Below are 16,502 nucleotides of genomic sequence, written 5' to 3' on the forward strand. Positions count from 1 at the left end.
TTGAAAATCAGTTTCTGCACAATCTCGACATTCAGGGAAGATGAACTTCCTACCAGACTTGCGCAGGTAGTTTATTTTTGCTACCCTGCCACTTATTTCTTCAATTTCACCAACATAGTAAACAGCAGAGTTTTGCTTCTTTCCAACCATTAACCTCACAAGCACAAATTTTCCACAAGATATTCTTCATCTGTCTCAAACTCACTGATACTTCCACAATGTAAAGACTCGTCATCTGACTCGTCATTGAGCTGTATATCTATGTCTGAAATGCTGTCTCTAGTTTTGTCAGCAATGAGCGAAACCTTTGACTTTTACCTTAAATTACCTTAAATCGCACTAGCCAGCGATAAGGACGAATCCTGTAGACGCCGGTCAATGATGATGGTGGCTCAGCTCATCGGGCGCATCCCAAACTGTGCGCCATGGCTTGCTGCACCAATCTCTGTCAACAGCTGACTTGAAGGCTTCAGTATTAGGGGACATGACTGCATTCTGGCTAAGGGAATTCCATAAGCCAACCACACGGTTGGAGAAAAATTTGTTTCGCAGCCTGGTATTAGCGCGTGTCCGGTAGAGCTTTAGGGGGTGCCCTCTTGTTCTTGACAAACTATCTAACTGGAATAAGTCAGGGATGATATCGTGGTTGCAGATCAATTTGAATGTCATCTATACATCTCCCTGCTTACGTCGGTATGTGAGAGATGGTATTTTGAGCCTCTGGAGTCTGGTAGAATATGGCAAATTTTGAAAACCCCTTATGCATTTTGTTACTCTCCGCTGCACCAATTCCAGAATCGATTGGTCAAGCTTGTTAACTGGCGTGGCAATGGACATCCCAAATTCTAATTTTTGTCGGATCAGGCTCTTTAGGAGCTTAGTAATCACTGCTGGAGATCTACTGCAGAACGTTCTCTTTATTATACCGAGAGTTTGGTTGGCTTTGGCTACTGCAGACTGCGTGTGTAAGTTGAATTTGAGCTTGTCATCAACCAAGACTCCCAGATCTTTTTGGCAGTGACTGGTTGTAAGTGGTTGTTTAGAACCACAATTGGATTCCATAAAATACTGGCTGAGAGGGTTGTTTGCTCCAAAGTGTATGACCCTGCATTTCTGGATATTAAATTCTAGTCACCAGGTTTTTGCCCACATTGAGAGTGCGTCAAGATCTGCTTGGATGTCTTTGGTACTTTGGGGGTCATAAATCAGACCAATTATTTTGGAATCATCAGCATATAAGCAAATCTTATGCTTTATGATTGAAGATGCATCATTAATATAGATGTTGAATAGAGTTGGGCCCAAAACCATGCCTTGGGGTACTCCGCTTTCTACATCTGCTGATTCTGAGAAGAAAATTGATCCACCATCCCCAAATACTCTTACCACCTGCTTCCTGTTGGTAAGAAATTGCATCGTCCAATTTATGACTTCATCGTGGAGGCCTATTGCGTGGAGTTTAGAATTTAGCCTCCTATGACATACTTTATCAAATGCTTTCGCTAAGTCTAATAATATCATATCAACTGGGGATCCCGTGTCCATAAGTTCTGTGACATGCTCGTAAGCATCAATGAGGTTAGTATCAACTGATCAACTGGGGCGGAAGCCATGCTGGCTAGGAGATAGTAGCTTGTTTGCATTTAGGTGTTCAATAATGGCTGAATTAACTATGCCTTCATGAAGTTTTCCCACTCCCGAGGAGAGACTAATTGGTCGATAGTTGCTGGCTTCATCTCTGCTGCTTCCCTTATGAACAGGTGTAATGTAAGCTTCCTTCCAGTCTTGTGGAATAGATTTAGTATTTAGGGACTTTTGGAATAGTAGGGTGAGAGGATGTGATAGTACTGCATACGTCTCCTTTAAGAGCCGAGGGGCACTCCGTCAGGTCCTGTTGATTTATTTGGGTTAATCTTCTTTAGTCAAGTCTCTACACCTACTTTAGTAATATTAATGGGTGGCATACTTTTTTGAATTTTGTACTGTGGGGGGTCTGGAAGTGGGGCATTATCTGCAACTGTGAATACTGAAATAAACTGCTTATTTAATGCATTAGCTATCTCCCTTGGGTTGCAGATTTTAGATCCATCTTGTACAAGTTGAGTGACAGAATGCCTTCCAGGCTTACCCGATGACACAGACCTCCAAAATTTCTTAGGGTTAGTTTTTGTTGCAGCTGCCACTGATTCCTCATACTTCTCGGTGATATTTCTGGAGAGACTTCTAAGCTTGTTTCGCGCCTGCTTATATTTTGTGTAATAGTCAGCCTGGTTTTGATTCTTTGTGTACAGCTTCCAGTATTTCTTTTTTCTGTTCCTAGCCATTTTTATTTCTTTTGTAATATACGGGAGGGTTATTGGTTTCCTTTTCCATTTTGTAGAAGAGTGATTTTCAATAGCCTTCAGTAATATTCTTTTCGTAGTTGTCCATGACTCTTCCACATCTGTATTCTCAATGAAAGACCAATCACATTGAGTCAGTTCCTGACAAATTAGACTGTAATCAGTGTACACATGCTTTGTAAATTCTAGTCTTTGGGGATACAGTCTAAAACTGCAACTTATGACAATGTGGTCACTAGCTCCAAATGGTGGTAGGGGCTTGATGCTTATTATAGACTCTTGGTCTTTTGCTAGTAGCAGATCAAGTAGTGAAGGGTTCTGGCTATTTCTATATCTTGTCGGGAAGTTAACTGCCTGGTACAAAGAATGATTAAATAGGCACTCCAGGAATGGTCTTATTAAACTATTTTCAGAAAAACCAAACCCATTGACCCATTGAATATTTGGGAGATTGAAATCACCAACAATAATTATGTTTCCTCGTAGCTTCATTTTAATATCAATTGAAGTACTCATAGCAAGTAAAGAGGATTCAAGGCTAGGGGAACTGGGGCTTCTATACATGCAACCAATGTAAAATGGCCCACAAGGCAGGAGGACAGATATCCACACTTGTTCAATATATGGTTCATAATCTGAATTAATATCTATGCTTCCTACCTTCAGAGAGCTTTGGATGTACACGGCTATTCCTCTTCCTCCTTCTCTAGATAAGTTGGTGACCAAGGAATAGTCGGGTATCTGGATCTGGGTATCTCCAAGAGGAGTGTTAGTCCATTTAGGTTTAATCTCGCAGAAAGCGTAAACGTCTGCTTTTTCCGTCGAAACGGCATATTTTATCTCATGGAACTTTGACGTTAAACAATCTACGTTACTGAAGACAACTTTCAGACCATTGTTCATCCAATGCGTGCAACTTTTATTCGGGCTATTATCTAGATCATTACATTCCCCAGACTCTATGCTGCTGTGGTTTGAAACGTCACTCATGAAAACAGTCTGCTCGGAAAGGATACAGCTTACTGATCTCGCACTGTAAAAAGATTCACTTGATTCATCAATAGCACTTATTTCAACATTAGAAGACACAGGGCTATTTACACTACTATCTATTTTTCTTTGAGAATTATCTAGTTCGTGTCCATTGCAGCTGGTGCTGTGGAGGTGGGCACGTTTTTTGGAACAATTCTGTTGCCTCGAATGACTAGGTTTTCTTCACCATTAGCTTGTCGCGCATGAAGTACTTCATATAGCTTTGTTCTCTTTATACGGTCGGCTTTTGAAACATCGTTTCTAAACTGAATTTGGCCTGTTCCTTTTCTCTCATATGACTTTTGCAGGATCACTTTCTTAATTTTTAATTCATCAACCGAAAAAATAATGGGGCTCGCCTTACGCGAATCATTTTCATTCCTGGAGTTATTGGGACTGACGAGGCGCCGAACATTTTTTACAGCTATCCGCTGTAGTCCGTATTCGTTACATAAGAAGTCACTAATGAATGTCTCATCATTGGGTAGCGGCAATACTCCGAATGCTAGGATATTTAATTTGCGTCTTTGTTTGTCTCTATCTTCAGCGATCAATTTTTTCACATGGCTCTCGAGTTGCTGGTTCATTACATCTTTAATAGATTCTACTTGAGATTTGATTAGATTTTGTAACACATCAGGATTACTAGCAGCCCCCGGGCCTTCCTCAAGTGAAGTAATACGAGTCTCAACATACTTGAACTGGGCATCAATGTCTTTCTTGAACTCTTTTTTAAATTCATTAAATGACTGTTTAACTGCATTCTTTATTTTAATATCTAGGTCCTGTACAGCAGTTATTGCAGGTTCAAGTGGTTCAAGCGTTTTGTTAACTATGGCTTGTATTTCAGCTGCACTAGCGCCACTATGGGTGTTACCTTTACAAACAGGACACTTCCATTCGCAGCCTAATCTCCTTGTCATTTTTGTCAGAAGATTATACTCGGGTTTGCTAATTTCAAGGCAATCGATGCAAAGCCATTGTTTACAAATGTCGCAGTTCATTGCACTGGATTCTTCATCCAGACTCTCATCACAAGCAGCGCAAATGTCTTTGCCTTTTCCTGGCCTTTCTCGATGCCTTTTTGATGGCAATCTGCAACTTTGCAACTTTCAGTCACTGATATCATGGCGACACCAAATAAAACGCAACTCAGGTAACGGGTAATAGAACGCAACTTGGATAACAGAATGCAACCAGGAACACGAGAATTCAGCGCCGCTAGGTAGCGTTAGTGTAAAGTCCAAACTTTAGGATAAATTATTTAAAAAAATCGAAATAAACGACACAATTTGCTGCAAATGATTTGCTCTTGGACAAATAACTCTCGGCAGATACCACTAGAGCACTTGCCACAGTTACTTTCAACTCTTCTGCTAGCTTTTCCTCTCCTGGCGCTCAAATGATAGTATTGTATCTCGTCGATGCTCAGAACGCTAAATTTATTGCCTTGACAATTTTCAAGGTAGAGAGAATATGGGAAGTGCAATACTCAAATCACCTAGTTCCAGCAGTTTAAGGATTAAAATCCCGCTGGAACCTATTTGGCCTCTTGTTGTTTGCTATTGCTCCCTTCTGCAAAAATTGTCCACTAAAAAAAACACAAAAACGGACGAGCCAACGTAATCAATGGTAGTTCTAGTATTTAGCGTTTGGCAACTGCGCTTTATTGCTGGCTGCAACTTTTTTAGCGACTTTTTCTTTTTCTTAGCAAGCCTTGGCTCAGTCTCTGCTTCTAGTGCTCTTTTTTCTGGCGTTTCTGTCAGAATTCTACTTTGGCCTTTTTTACGGTTTTTGGACGGCCACACTTGCATTTTTGCCTGTGGATATGGTCTGATGCTTTCAGGAGTTACTGCCGTAGGCAAGTTTGACTGCTGTTGACCCATCATGACAGGAGATGAATCACAAAATAAACCAGGGTGAGGATCATCCATATTTGAAGTTTCTGGGGCATTCTGTTCAGCTGGATCTGGGCAGTTTGTCACCTCAGCAGGCAGAAAATCAACTTCTGTGAACACATTTGGATTTAAAGGCCAAATTCCTGCCTTCTCAAAACCAGCTGCAATATTCTGAGGATTCAGCTTTTCCAGAAAGGGATGCTTGCACAATTTCTCTATTTCATTTATTAAAATTCTCTGGGCTGGGTTTAATTGCATCCTATTGTCAAACGACTCCCTGATTGCATGTTTCCATGGTGCATACATTGAAACATCAAGGGGTTGGAGATAATGAAAGCACTGGGGCGGAAAGGTTAGGAGGGGGATGCCGTTATCTTTACAGAAGGAAACTAATTCTACTGAAATATGGCTTTCATGATTGTCAAACAAGAATAAAACATGGTTATTTTTGCTGGGTTTGACCTCTTTTAGAAAGTGTTCCATGGAACAAAGGGAATTGTCGAAAGTCATTCATCCACTGCGATGGGCTAAGCCAATGCATCCTGGTGGTCCATCTCGATACATCCTTTCTGGAGCTTTGACTCTTGGAAAAACAAACACCTGTAAAATGACCAATTGCAGACCAATTGCAGATACATGGCTGACCAATTGCAGATATAAAGCATAGCAGTGTGGTATTTTCCCCTCTTTCTATTGACACAGTCTGTGTCTCCGGTTTCGCTTCCCTTTTAGCAATCACCTTTGGGGCCTGAACAACTGTGGGTAATTCTGTTTCATCACAGTTCCAAATTCGACCAGGAGGAAAATGATACCTGCAATATAACTCCTGAAGATTTCTAAAGAAGGCAACAATTACAACAGCATTAAAGCCGGCAGCACGAGCCCGGCTTGTATTTTCGGGTTTTCTGATGGACAAACTGGTGTTCCGCTTGATGAAACCTCTTAGCCAATCCACTCCTGCTCTCTCATTCAATTTCCAGCTTGATGGGAATTTTATCTTCAATGTTATTGCCCATTGGTAGGCTAACTTTCTTGTTGCATAGGGAGTCAGCCCATGGTTAAGTAGTGAGCATTTTTTGAGGTATGCAGCAATCTCTTTCTCTTGTTTGGAAGTAAAAACAAACTTAGTGCTCTCCTGAACAATGTCATTGTCAAAATTGCTACCACTAGCACCACTCTGCTCGAGAATTTGCATTTTTGCCTTGTATCGTTTCACGGCATCCGCAAGGGTACTCTTCTTCAGGGAAAATTCTTCTGCGGTTGCTCGGAAAGACAACTTCCCATGTATAAAATTGAATAACAGCACGCCTGACTAATTCTGGATCAGGAGGACCACTCCCCTTTCGAATGTAGGTGCGAACGATCTGTAAAAGAAAATTATAATTGTCAGAACCTCAAGAGAACAACATGGAAATTAACACAGGTCACGCCATGCTTTGAGGTGTGCTTTGAGGCATAGAATGGAAAGATGCATGCATGCAGCGTAATGTTTAGTTTTACATTATAATACAAAACATTAAACAAAAAAACTTTAAAAACCACATCAATCATTTGTTTATGTTAATTTTTCTTACGTTTCTACAAGTCGGACAAACATTTCGGGGGGTTTCAAACCCTCTACCCCCTTGGATATAGCCTTAGACGTTACTATTTATCTTTCTTTTATAAGTAGGCATTGAATAAATGTTTATTGTTCAACATAATAGTAAATCATTTAATAATAAGTATTTTTTTAAATATGATGGATGAAAATGAATTGAACTGATCTGCATAGCTGTGAAGATGTACTGTAAATCTAAGATTATATAAATCTCACATTACTCCTTTTGAATGATCACTGTCCAATTATCACAAGTTCACAATGATCAATGATCACAAGTTCCAATCATATACATTATAAAACTGAACATTATAATATATAAGACAATAATCCATTGAATGTATACAATTCAGAGTATGTATTTTAAACAAGGAGGGGTGGGGGGGGGTAAGGTTTATGGTACACCAGTTAGAAAGTATTGAAGAATATTCGATTAAGATTAGCTTGAATATTTTTGCCATAAACAGTGAGATGCCGAGACTATTTTAAACGAATAGACAGTCAAAAGTACACCTTAATTTCGGATAGAAATTAAAGGCTAAGCTTAGCCAAATCATAGAAAATGCTGTCCAATCTTGAACATAGGATCTTAAAGTTGGAACAAAGTATCTAAATAATAGGCAGACTTAATCTTGGACAACTTTGATTCAGGACAAAGATTGTTACACAGAGTAGTTGTGTTTAAATAGGCTAGGCTGTAAGACAAGGGATAACTTTTGTCTAAGTGTAAATGTTGAAAACAAAGTTTGATAGTCAAAACAAATCACTTCAGTTTCTCTATAGGACGACAGGAATATAGTCAATTTTACCAATATTCTGCTTCCAGCTACACATAGTTCCATTTTCCAACTTATGAAAGACTTCCGTCAGTACAGGGCGAAACTGGACACCATGAAAAGTGTCTGGAATTGCCCCCAAAAAAGTGTTCAGAGTTGCCCCATATTAATGTCATTTTGAAATTTTATTTTTTTGTAGATAATGGCATGATATTTACTGATGAAAATTGCCATGCAGATAGCTAGGGTGTACCTTGTCTGATCCTGCTATCTCACGGCGCAAGAGCTACGAAAACTTAGAAAATATTTGACATATACTACATGTGTCAGGATTTCCAGCAAGCACATAAAAACTTCCTTACCTCTTTTCTCGGTTGTCTCATTTCTCAAAAATTTAAAACTTGCACCAAATGTGCGTTACATGAAGCGCATCTAACGGGAATTTTTTGCAAGGATTAGCTCAAAAACTTTAGACAACAGATCAAACGTACGGAGTCGCCCCCGTGCGGTATCGCCCCTCTCTCCCCTATTTGTATCTGCTGAGCTTAAATTTAAAATGGCCTTACTTTTCTCTGAAAAACTTATTTTTTGGAAAGTTTTTTTTAATTAATTTTTGTTTGTTTTGATTGCAAAAAGTTTCAAGTTTTAAAAAGTTCCTTATTTCAAAATCAAATTTTAAAAATAAAAATCCAATGTTCATGAAAGTATTAAAACTGGTATATGGCTCCTAGTAAAACTGGTATCTCAAAATTTTATTGGATGGGTTTTGGGAAATAAGGGCAGGGAGGGGGGGGGCTAATAGCCCTTCAATCTTATTTGACTCTATAAAAGTGAACTAGAACTTTTAATTTTAAATCAAATGAGCCTTCTCTGAAGTTTATACAATTATCCCTTCTAGAAGGACCATATATGCCCCCAGGGCATAACTTACAATGCCTGTCCCCGGGCCCTGGTGAGTTGTGTCAACCCAGAAGTTTTAATATCTGATGTTTGAACTATTTTTTATTTCATTGGATTTTATTTATGCATTACCTTTTTTATTTGATGCATTTGGGGGGAAAAGGGCATGGAGAGGGGGCTAGTTGCCTTCTGATCTCTTTTGACTCTTAAAAAGTGAACTAGAACTTTCACTTTCCAAACAAAGGAGCACTCCTTCCATAAGAACCTTATATGCCCCCAGGGCATAACTTACAATGCCTCTTCCCGGGCCCTGGGGGGTTGTGTCTACATCAGAGTTTTTTTTATCTGACCTTTGAACTATTTTTAACAAAATGGCTATCTCAAAAATTTTATCTGATGCAATGGCTACCTCAAATTTTCTATCAGATATATTAGTGGAAAAAGGGCTTGGTGGGGGGCTAATTGCCCCCCAATCACCTTTGAATCTTAAAAAGGGCCTTAGAACTCTTGATTTCCAATCAAATGAGCCCTCTTTGAAGTTTATACAACAACCCCTTCTGTATAAAGCGCCTCTGGGAAAATATACATGGAGTATGGGGGGAGGCTAGCTGCCCGCTGATCCCTTTTTACTCATAAAAAGTGGATTATAACTTTCAATTTCCAATCAAATGAGCCCTCTATGGAGTTTATATGAGCATCCCTTCCATAACAGCCATATATGCCCCCAGGGCATAACTTATAATGTCTGCCCCCGGGCCCTGGGGGGTTGTGTTGATACCTGAGTTTTTGTTATCTGACTTTTGAACAATTTTTAACTTAATGGCTATCTCAAAATTTTTATTGGATGCGGCTGGGAAAAAAGGGGCGTGGGGGGGGGCTAGTTGCTCTCCAGTTTCTTTTGACTCTAAAAAATGAACATGAACTTTCAATTTCAATAAAATGAGCCCTATGAAGTTTTTACAAGCATCCCTTCCATAAGAGCCATATATTCCCCCAGGAGATAACTTACAACGCCCTTGAGCCCTGGGGGACTGTGTTAACCCTGGAGTTTTTGTTATATTGTCTTTGAACTATTTAAAAAAAATGGCTATCTCAAAGTTCTGGTCAGATAGGTTTGAGAAAAGCAGGGCGTAGAGGGGGGGACTACATTCCCATAAAAAGTGAACTAGAACTTTCAATTTCCAATCAAATGAGCCCTCGTTAAATGAGCATCCCTCCCATTAGAACCTTATATGTCCCAAGGGTATAACTTACAACACCTGTCCGCAGGCCCTGGGGGTTGTGTCAACATCAAAGTTTTGTTATCTGACATTTTAACTATTTTAACAAAATGGCTATCTCAAAAATTTTATCTGACGCAATGGCTACCTCACATTTTCTATCAGATATATTTGTGGAAAAAGGGCTTGGGGGGGCTGGTTGCCCTCCTATCACCTTGGACTCTTCAAAAGAGCGTTAGAACTCTTGATTTCCAATTGAATGAACCCCCTTTGAAGTTTATATGACGACCCCTTCTAACCTATATGAAGGGCCTCTGGGAAAAAAATAAATGGAATTTGGGGGGAGGCTAGCTGCCCTCCAATCACTTTTTACTCATAAGAAGTGAATTACAAATTTCAATTTTCAATCAAATGAGCCCTCTATGAAGTTTATATAAGCATCCCTTCCATAACAGCCATATATGCCCAGAGGGCATAACTTACAACGCCTACCCCTGGGCCCTTGGGGCTGTGTCAACACCGGCGTGGCGTGGGGGGGGGCTAGTTGCCCTCCAATCTCTTTTGACTCATAAAAATGAACAAGAACTTTCAATTTCCAATCAAATGAACCCTCTCCGAAGTTTATACAAGCATCCCTTCCATAAAAACCATATATGCCCCCAGAGTATTACTTACACTGCTTGCCTCAGGGCCCTGGGGGGTTGTGTTGACACAGGAGTTTTTCTTATCTGACCTTAGAACAATTTATAATGAAATGGCTATTTTAAAAATTTCTTCTATTTAATGGCTATTTATAATGGCTATTTTAAGATAGGCTTGGGGGGGAAAAGGTGTGTGGGGGAGAGGGCTAGTTGCCCTCGGATATCTTTTAACTCTTAAAAAGTGAACTAGAACTTTCAATTCCGAACCAACTCAGCCCTCTCCCGGTTTTATACGAGTATCCCTTTCATTAAACCATATAAGCCCTGCTGGCAAAAGATACAACGTCTATCCTCCCGACCTGGGGGGTTTGCGTCGACACTAGAGTTTTCTTTATCTAATTTTTGAGTAATTTTCTAAAAACTGGCTTTCCCAAAATTTGTAGCAGATGGACTTGAGGAAAAAAGGGCATGGGGGGCTAGTTGCCCTTAAATCTCTTGACTCTTAAAAAGTGAACTAGAACTTTCAATTTCCAATCAAATGAGCCCTTTCATAAGAACCATACATGCCTTTAGGGCATAACTTAGAACTCCTTCCCCTGGGCCCTGGGGGGTTGTATTGACACCAGAGTTTTTCTTATATGACATTTGAACTATTTTTTTCTTTAACAAAATGTCTATCTCAAAATTTTCATCAGATGGCTTTAGAAAAAGAAGGTGTGGGGGGGGGGGCTAGATGCACTCGAGTCTCTTTTTACTATTAAAAATTGAATTCGAACTTTCAAATTCCAATCAAATCAGCCCTCTGTAAACTTTATACGAGTATCCCTTTCATAAGAAACATAGATGCCCCAGGGCATAACTTATAATGTCTGCCCCCGGGCCCTGGGGGGTTGTGTAGACACCTGAGTTTTTGTTATCTTACTTTTGAACAATTTTTAAATTAATGGCTATTTCAAATTTTGTATTGGATGCATTCGGGAAAAAGGGGCGTGGGGGGGGGGCTATTTGCCCTCCAATCTCTTTTGGCTTTCAAAAACTGCACTAGTACTTTTAATTTCCAATCAAATGAGTCCTCTCTTAAGTTTTTACAAGCATCCCTTCCATAAGAACCATATATTCCCCCAAGGCATAACTTACAATGCCTGCCCTCAGGCCCTGGGGGGCTGTGTTGACCCTGGAGTTTCCATTATATGGTCTTTGAACTATTTTCAAATAAATAGCTATCTCAAAGTTTTTATCAGATGGGTTTGAGAAAAAAAGGGCGTGGAGGGGGGGGGCTAGTTGCCCTCCATTCGCCTTTGGCTCTTAAAAAGTGAGCAAGAGCTCTCAATTTCCAATCAAATGAGTCCTCTTTGAAGTTTATATGAGCATCCATTCCATAAGAACCACATGTATGCCCCTAGGGCATAACTTACAACGCCTGCCGCCGGGTGCTGGGGGTTGTGTGGACACTAGAGTCTTTTTTTATGATCTTTGAACTATTTTTAACAAAATAGCTATCTCAAAATTTTTCATCAGACGCATTTTTGGAAAAAGAGCATGGGGGGGGGGCTAGTTACGCTGTGATATCTTTTGTTTATACAAGCATCCCTTCCATTAGAACCTTATATGCCCCCAGGGTATAACTTACAACGCCTGTCCCCAGGCCCTGGGGGGTTGTGTCAACATCAAAGTTTTGTTATCTGACCTTTTAACTATTTTTAACAAAATGGCTATCTCAAGAATTTTATCTGACGCAATGGCTACCTCAAATTTTCTATCAGATATAGTTGTGGAAAAAGGGCTGGGGGGGGCTGGTCGCCCTCCTATCACCTATCAAAAGAGCGCTAGAACTCTTGATTTCCAATTGAATGAACCCCCTTTGAAGTTTATATGGCGACCCCTTCTATATGAAGGGCCTCTTGGAAAAAAAATGGAGTGTGGGGGGAGGCTAGCTGCCCTCCAATCACTTTTTACTCATAAGAAATGAATTTCAATTTTCAATCAAATGAGCCCTCTATGAAGTTTATACAAGCATCCCTTCCATAACAGCCATATATGCCCAGAGGGCATAACTTACAACGCCTACCCCCGGGTCCTGGGGGCTGTGTCAACACCGGCGTTTTTAATATCTGAACTTTGAACTATTTTTAACAAAATGTCTGTCCCAAAATTTTTATCTGATGCATTTAGGGCGTGGGGGGATTTTGATCTCTTTTGACTCATAAAAATGAACGTGAACTTTCAATTTCCATTCAAATGAACCCTCTCCAAAGTTTATGACAAATGAGTTTTTCTTATCTGACCTTTGAACAATTTATAATGAAATGGCTATTTTAAAAATTTCTTCAGATAGGCTTGGGGGGAAAAGGGTGTGTGGGGGCGGGGGCGAGTTGCAGTCGGGTATCTTTTGAATATTGAAAAGTCAATTTAAACTTTCAATTTCCAATCAACAGAGTACCTTGCAAAGTGTAGACGAATATCCCTCTCATTTAACCCATAGTTGCCCCACTGCCTTAGATACTACGTCTGCCACCGGGACCTGGGGGTTGTGTGGACACCTGAGTTTTTGTTATCTTACTTTTGAACAATTTTTAAGTTAAAGGCTATCTCAAATTTTGTATTGGATGCATTCGGGAAAAAGGGGCGTGGGGGGAGGTAGTTGCCCTCCAATCTCTTTCGACTCTCAAAAAGTGAACTAGAACTTTCAATTTACAATCAAATAAGCCCTCTCTGAAGTTTTTACGAGCATCCCTTCAATAAGAAACATATATTCCCCCAAGGCATAACTTACAACGCCTGCCCTCAGGCCCTGCGGGGCTGTGTCGACACCGGAGTTTCCATTATATGGTCTTTGAACTATTTTCAAATAAATGGCTATCTCAAAGTTCTTATCAGATGGGTTTGAGAAAAAGGGCGTGGAGGGGGGGGGCTAGTTGCCCTCCAATCTCTTTTAGCTCATAAAAAGTGTAATCCAGCTCTATATGAATATTCATAAGCACCCTCCTTGCAGGTTATACGAGCACCCCTCCCATAATTACCGTATATGCCCCCCGAGCCCACCATGTAATTCCTGTAGTCAGGCCCTGGGGGTTGTGTCGACACTGGTTTTTTTTTATTATCTTTGAAATATTTTTAACAAAACAGCTATCTCAAAATTTTTCATCAGACGCATTTTTGAAAAAAGAGAATGGGGGGGGGGGCTGGTTACCCTGTGATATCTTTTGACGTTAAAAAGTGAACTAGAACTTTCAATTTTCAACCAAATGAGCCATCTGAAGTTTATAAGAGTAATCCCTTCTTAAGAACCATATATGCCCCTAGGGTATAACTTATAACCCTGTGGTTATAACCCTGAAGACTGTGGGGGAAGTGTGCTGCTCAAAGATTTAATTTCCAGAACTTTCAACTACATTGAACAAAATGGCTATCTCAAAATTTTAATTGGATGTGTTTGGGGAGATGGTGGGCGTGGAAGGGGTGGTAGTTGCCGTCCAATCACTTTTGACTATTAAAAAAGGCACTAGCCATTTAAATTTCCAATCAAATGAGCCCTTTTTGAAGTTTCTGTGACAACACTTTCTATGAAAAAAAAAACTTATATGCCCCCAGGGCACAATTTCCCGCTACTGATCTCCAACAGTGACATCCCGGCCAAAGAGCAGAAACTTCTGTTGAACATTTACTCTGCCTCAATATGCCATGCCCTTCGGTGTGCCGAATCAGCAGCCGTACCCTCTCGAAAAGTTCGAGTAAACACTGAAATTATAGGATGGTCCGCTAACCTAAATTTAACAGAAGCATGCAAGACCGAAAAGTTCTGGTTTTGCCTATGGTGTGATAATAGTAAGCCAAGATTTGGGCGAGTCTGGAAAGTGAAGGATCACACTAAACGTGCTTTTGCAAAAGCGTTGTTTAAGCCCCGTAGAGACAAAAGTGATAATTACAACAATAAAAGCAAGTCCGATCCCAAAATTCATTGGCGGAATTTAGTGAAGCCCAAAGAATCAACCTCTGAGGTCCCCCTTCCAACAAAAGAGGCCTGGAATGCTTACTTCACCGATCAGTTCAAAAGTCCTGACCAAGCGCTACGGAATTCTTACCGGAGTGAGCTAGATGAAATGCTAGCTCAGAAGTATAATACGTGAATGCCTGAAAAAGCTAAAAAAGATATTTTCGAGAGGCTTCGATAAAATTTGTGGCCAGCATTTACTCTATGGTAGTGAACAACTTCTTGAACATGTATCATTATTATTCCAAATTATCGTTACCAGAGGTATCGTCCCGGATACCTTTTGCATTGGTGTAATAACACCTATTCTCAAACCAGGGAAGCCTCCCTCCCAGTGCTCTTCATATAGGCCCATTACTGTGTCGACTACACTATGTAAACTATTTGAGCTTCTTATTCGTGATGAAATTAGAAGCAAGTGCTCGGTTCCCCCACACCAGTTTGGGTTCCAACGATCGCTTGGATGTGATGATGCCCTTTACTCGCTGGAGTCTATACTGACTGATGCTGAGAATGACAATAATTCTTTAGTTTTAGCAGCCCATGATCTTGCCCGTGCTTTCGATTCGTCTATCCACGAATATATTTTACTCTCTGCAGCAGAGAGAGGCGTAGAAAATTCGGCTATCGGACCCCTTGATTCGATGTATATTAATCTTCGTGTTAGGATAAAGTGTCCTGGTTGGGATTGTGATATGCTTTTAGAAATTGATATACTAGTGAATAAGGGTATTAGGCAAGGAGCAGTAAATTCACCAGATTTATTCAATAATTCCGTAATCGAAGTGCAACATGAAGCACCAACAACGTGTATTTTATGTGGAATTAATGTGTTGCTCATAGGTTATGCCGACGGCATTTTAAACATTAGTAGAACCCTAAATGGAATAAAGAGTTGTTTTAGTGCATCAAAGGTAGAATATATTCGTGTCGGCCATACATTTAATCCATCGAAAACTGAATTGTTATTTTTCAATTAGAAATTGTCGACTGAGGACATATGCGTTATGCTAGATGATACGGACATCAAACCTGGTCCATCTCTTACGTACCTTGGAGTCCCGATCGGTACGTCACTCAAGACCACACGCGGACTTATTATCGCTGATACCCTTAGAAAAGTTCGTTCTGCATATGGAAAGCTTGTCCTGAGCAAGGCGAGATTTAGTCGTGATATTTTAGCCCGATTGTATAGGTAATGCATTTGTTTTACCGAGTTTTCTCTACATCTCTCCGTTTTTGAGTTGCTTCACACAGACAGAGAAGAAAAAGTTACGCATGATTTATTTTAAATATGCTAAGTATCTGCTTGGACTATCACCATGGTCCAAAAACCGGTATTTGATCAGTAGATTTGGATTGATAGACCCTGCCTTGGCAGTTCCTGCCAGAGTAGCGAGCTTTCATAAAAAGTTCATGACTCTAGGTCATCCTTGGGTAACTCTTCAGGGACAGACTTGAGTTGAATGTGTTATTTGAATGTCGATGTTGAGGGCCCATTTCATTGTATATATTCGTGTTAAACCGTACTTTGTTGTTTGTCTTTTTTTTTCTTTTTGCATTTTTTTCACTTTTTTATACTCTGCCGCCCATTGTATCTTTTACAGTTTTGGCAGGTAATAAATCTATATTATTATATTATTATTATATTAATTTTGATTGGATGTGTTTGGGGAACTGGTGGGTGTGGAAGGGGTGTTAGTTGCCCTCCAATTACTTTTGACCCTTAAAAATGGCACTAGAACTCTCGATTTCCATTCGAATAAGCCCCCTTTTAAGGTTCTACGACGACCCCTTCTATATGAAGTGCCTCTGGGAAAAAAAAAATAATAATAATAAAACATTGGAGCCATATGGCCTTTGCTATAGGCAACGCTATAGCGTTGCCTCTGATGAATTATGTTACAAATATTTTCTTTTCCAGTTCTTACAGCATTGAAAATAAAATTACAGTGAAATAAAATCTTGAACTGATAGATCTTTGGACAATTAATATCATTATATATCAAATATTTAATTTGACTTTGTTTTACTTTCCAAGACTGTTCAAGACACATATAGTTTTCAGTAAAGCACCAATAATGAATTAGGTTTTAGACTTT

At 39.9% G+C, this 16,502-nt stretch overlaps 2 protein-coding genes across 4 annotated transcripts in view; one reads left to right on the forward strand and one right to left on the reverse strand.

The window, feature by feature from the left end:
* Cog6 (conserved oligomeric Golgi complex subunit 6) overlaps window positions 1-16,502 on the forward strand; it is a 158,438-nt gene that overhangs the window by 2,510 nt on the left and 139,426 nt on the right. The gene's annotated exons all lie outside the window — the stretch shown is intronic.
* The window catches only part of LOC148942660 (cubilin-like), a 43,853-nt gene continuing 43,034 nt past the window's right edge, over window positions 15,684-16,502 (reverse strand). Inside the window, exon 8 of the mRNA XM_089102683.1 lies at window positions 15,684-15,784. Within this exon, the coding sequence (XP_088958809.1) occupies window positions 15,684-15,784 (101 nt within the window). The remainder of the gene's footprint in view (window positions 15,785-16,502) is intronic.

The sequence above is a fragment of the Artemia sp. Qi Xiang Cuo genome, chromosome 16 (assembly GCF_049724085.1).
Source record: "Artemia sp. Qi Xiang Cuo chromosome 16, ASM4972408v1, whole genome shotgun sequence".
NCBI classification, from domain to species: domain Eukaryota; kingdom Metazoa; phylum Arthropoda; class Branchiopoda; order Anostraca; family Artemiidae; genus Artemia; species Artemia sp. Qi Xiang Cuo.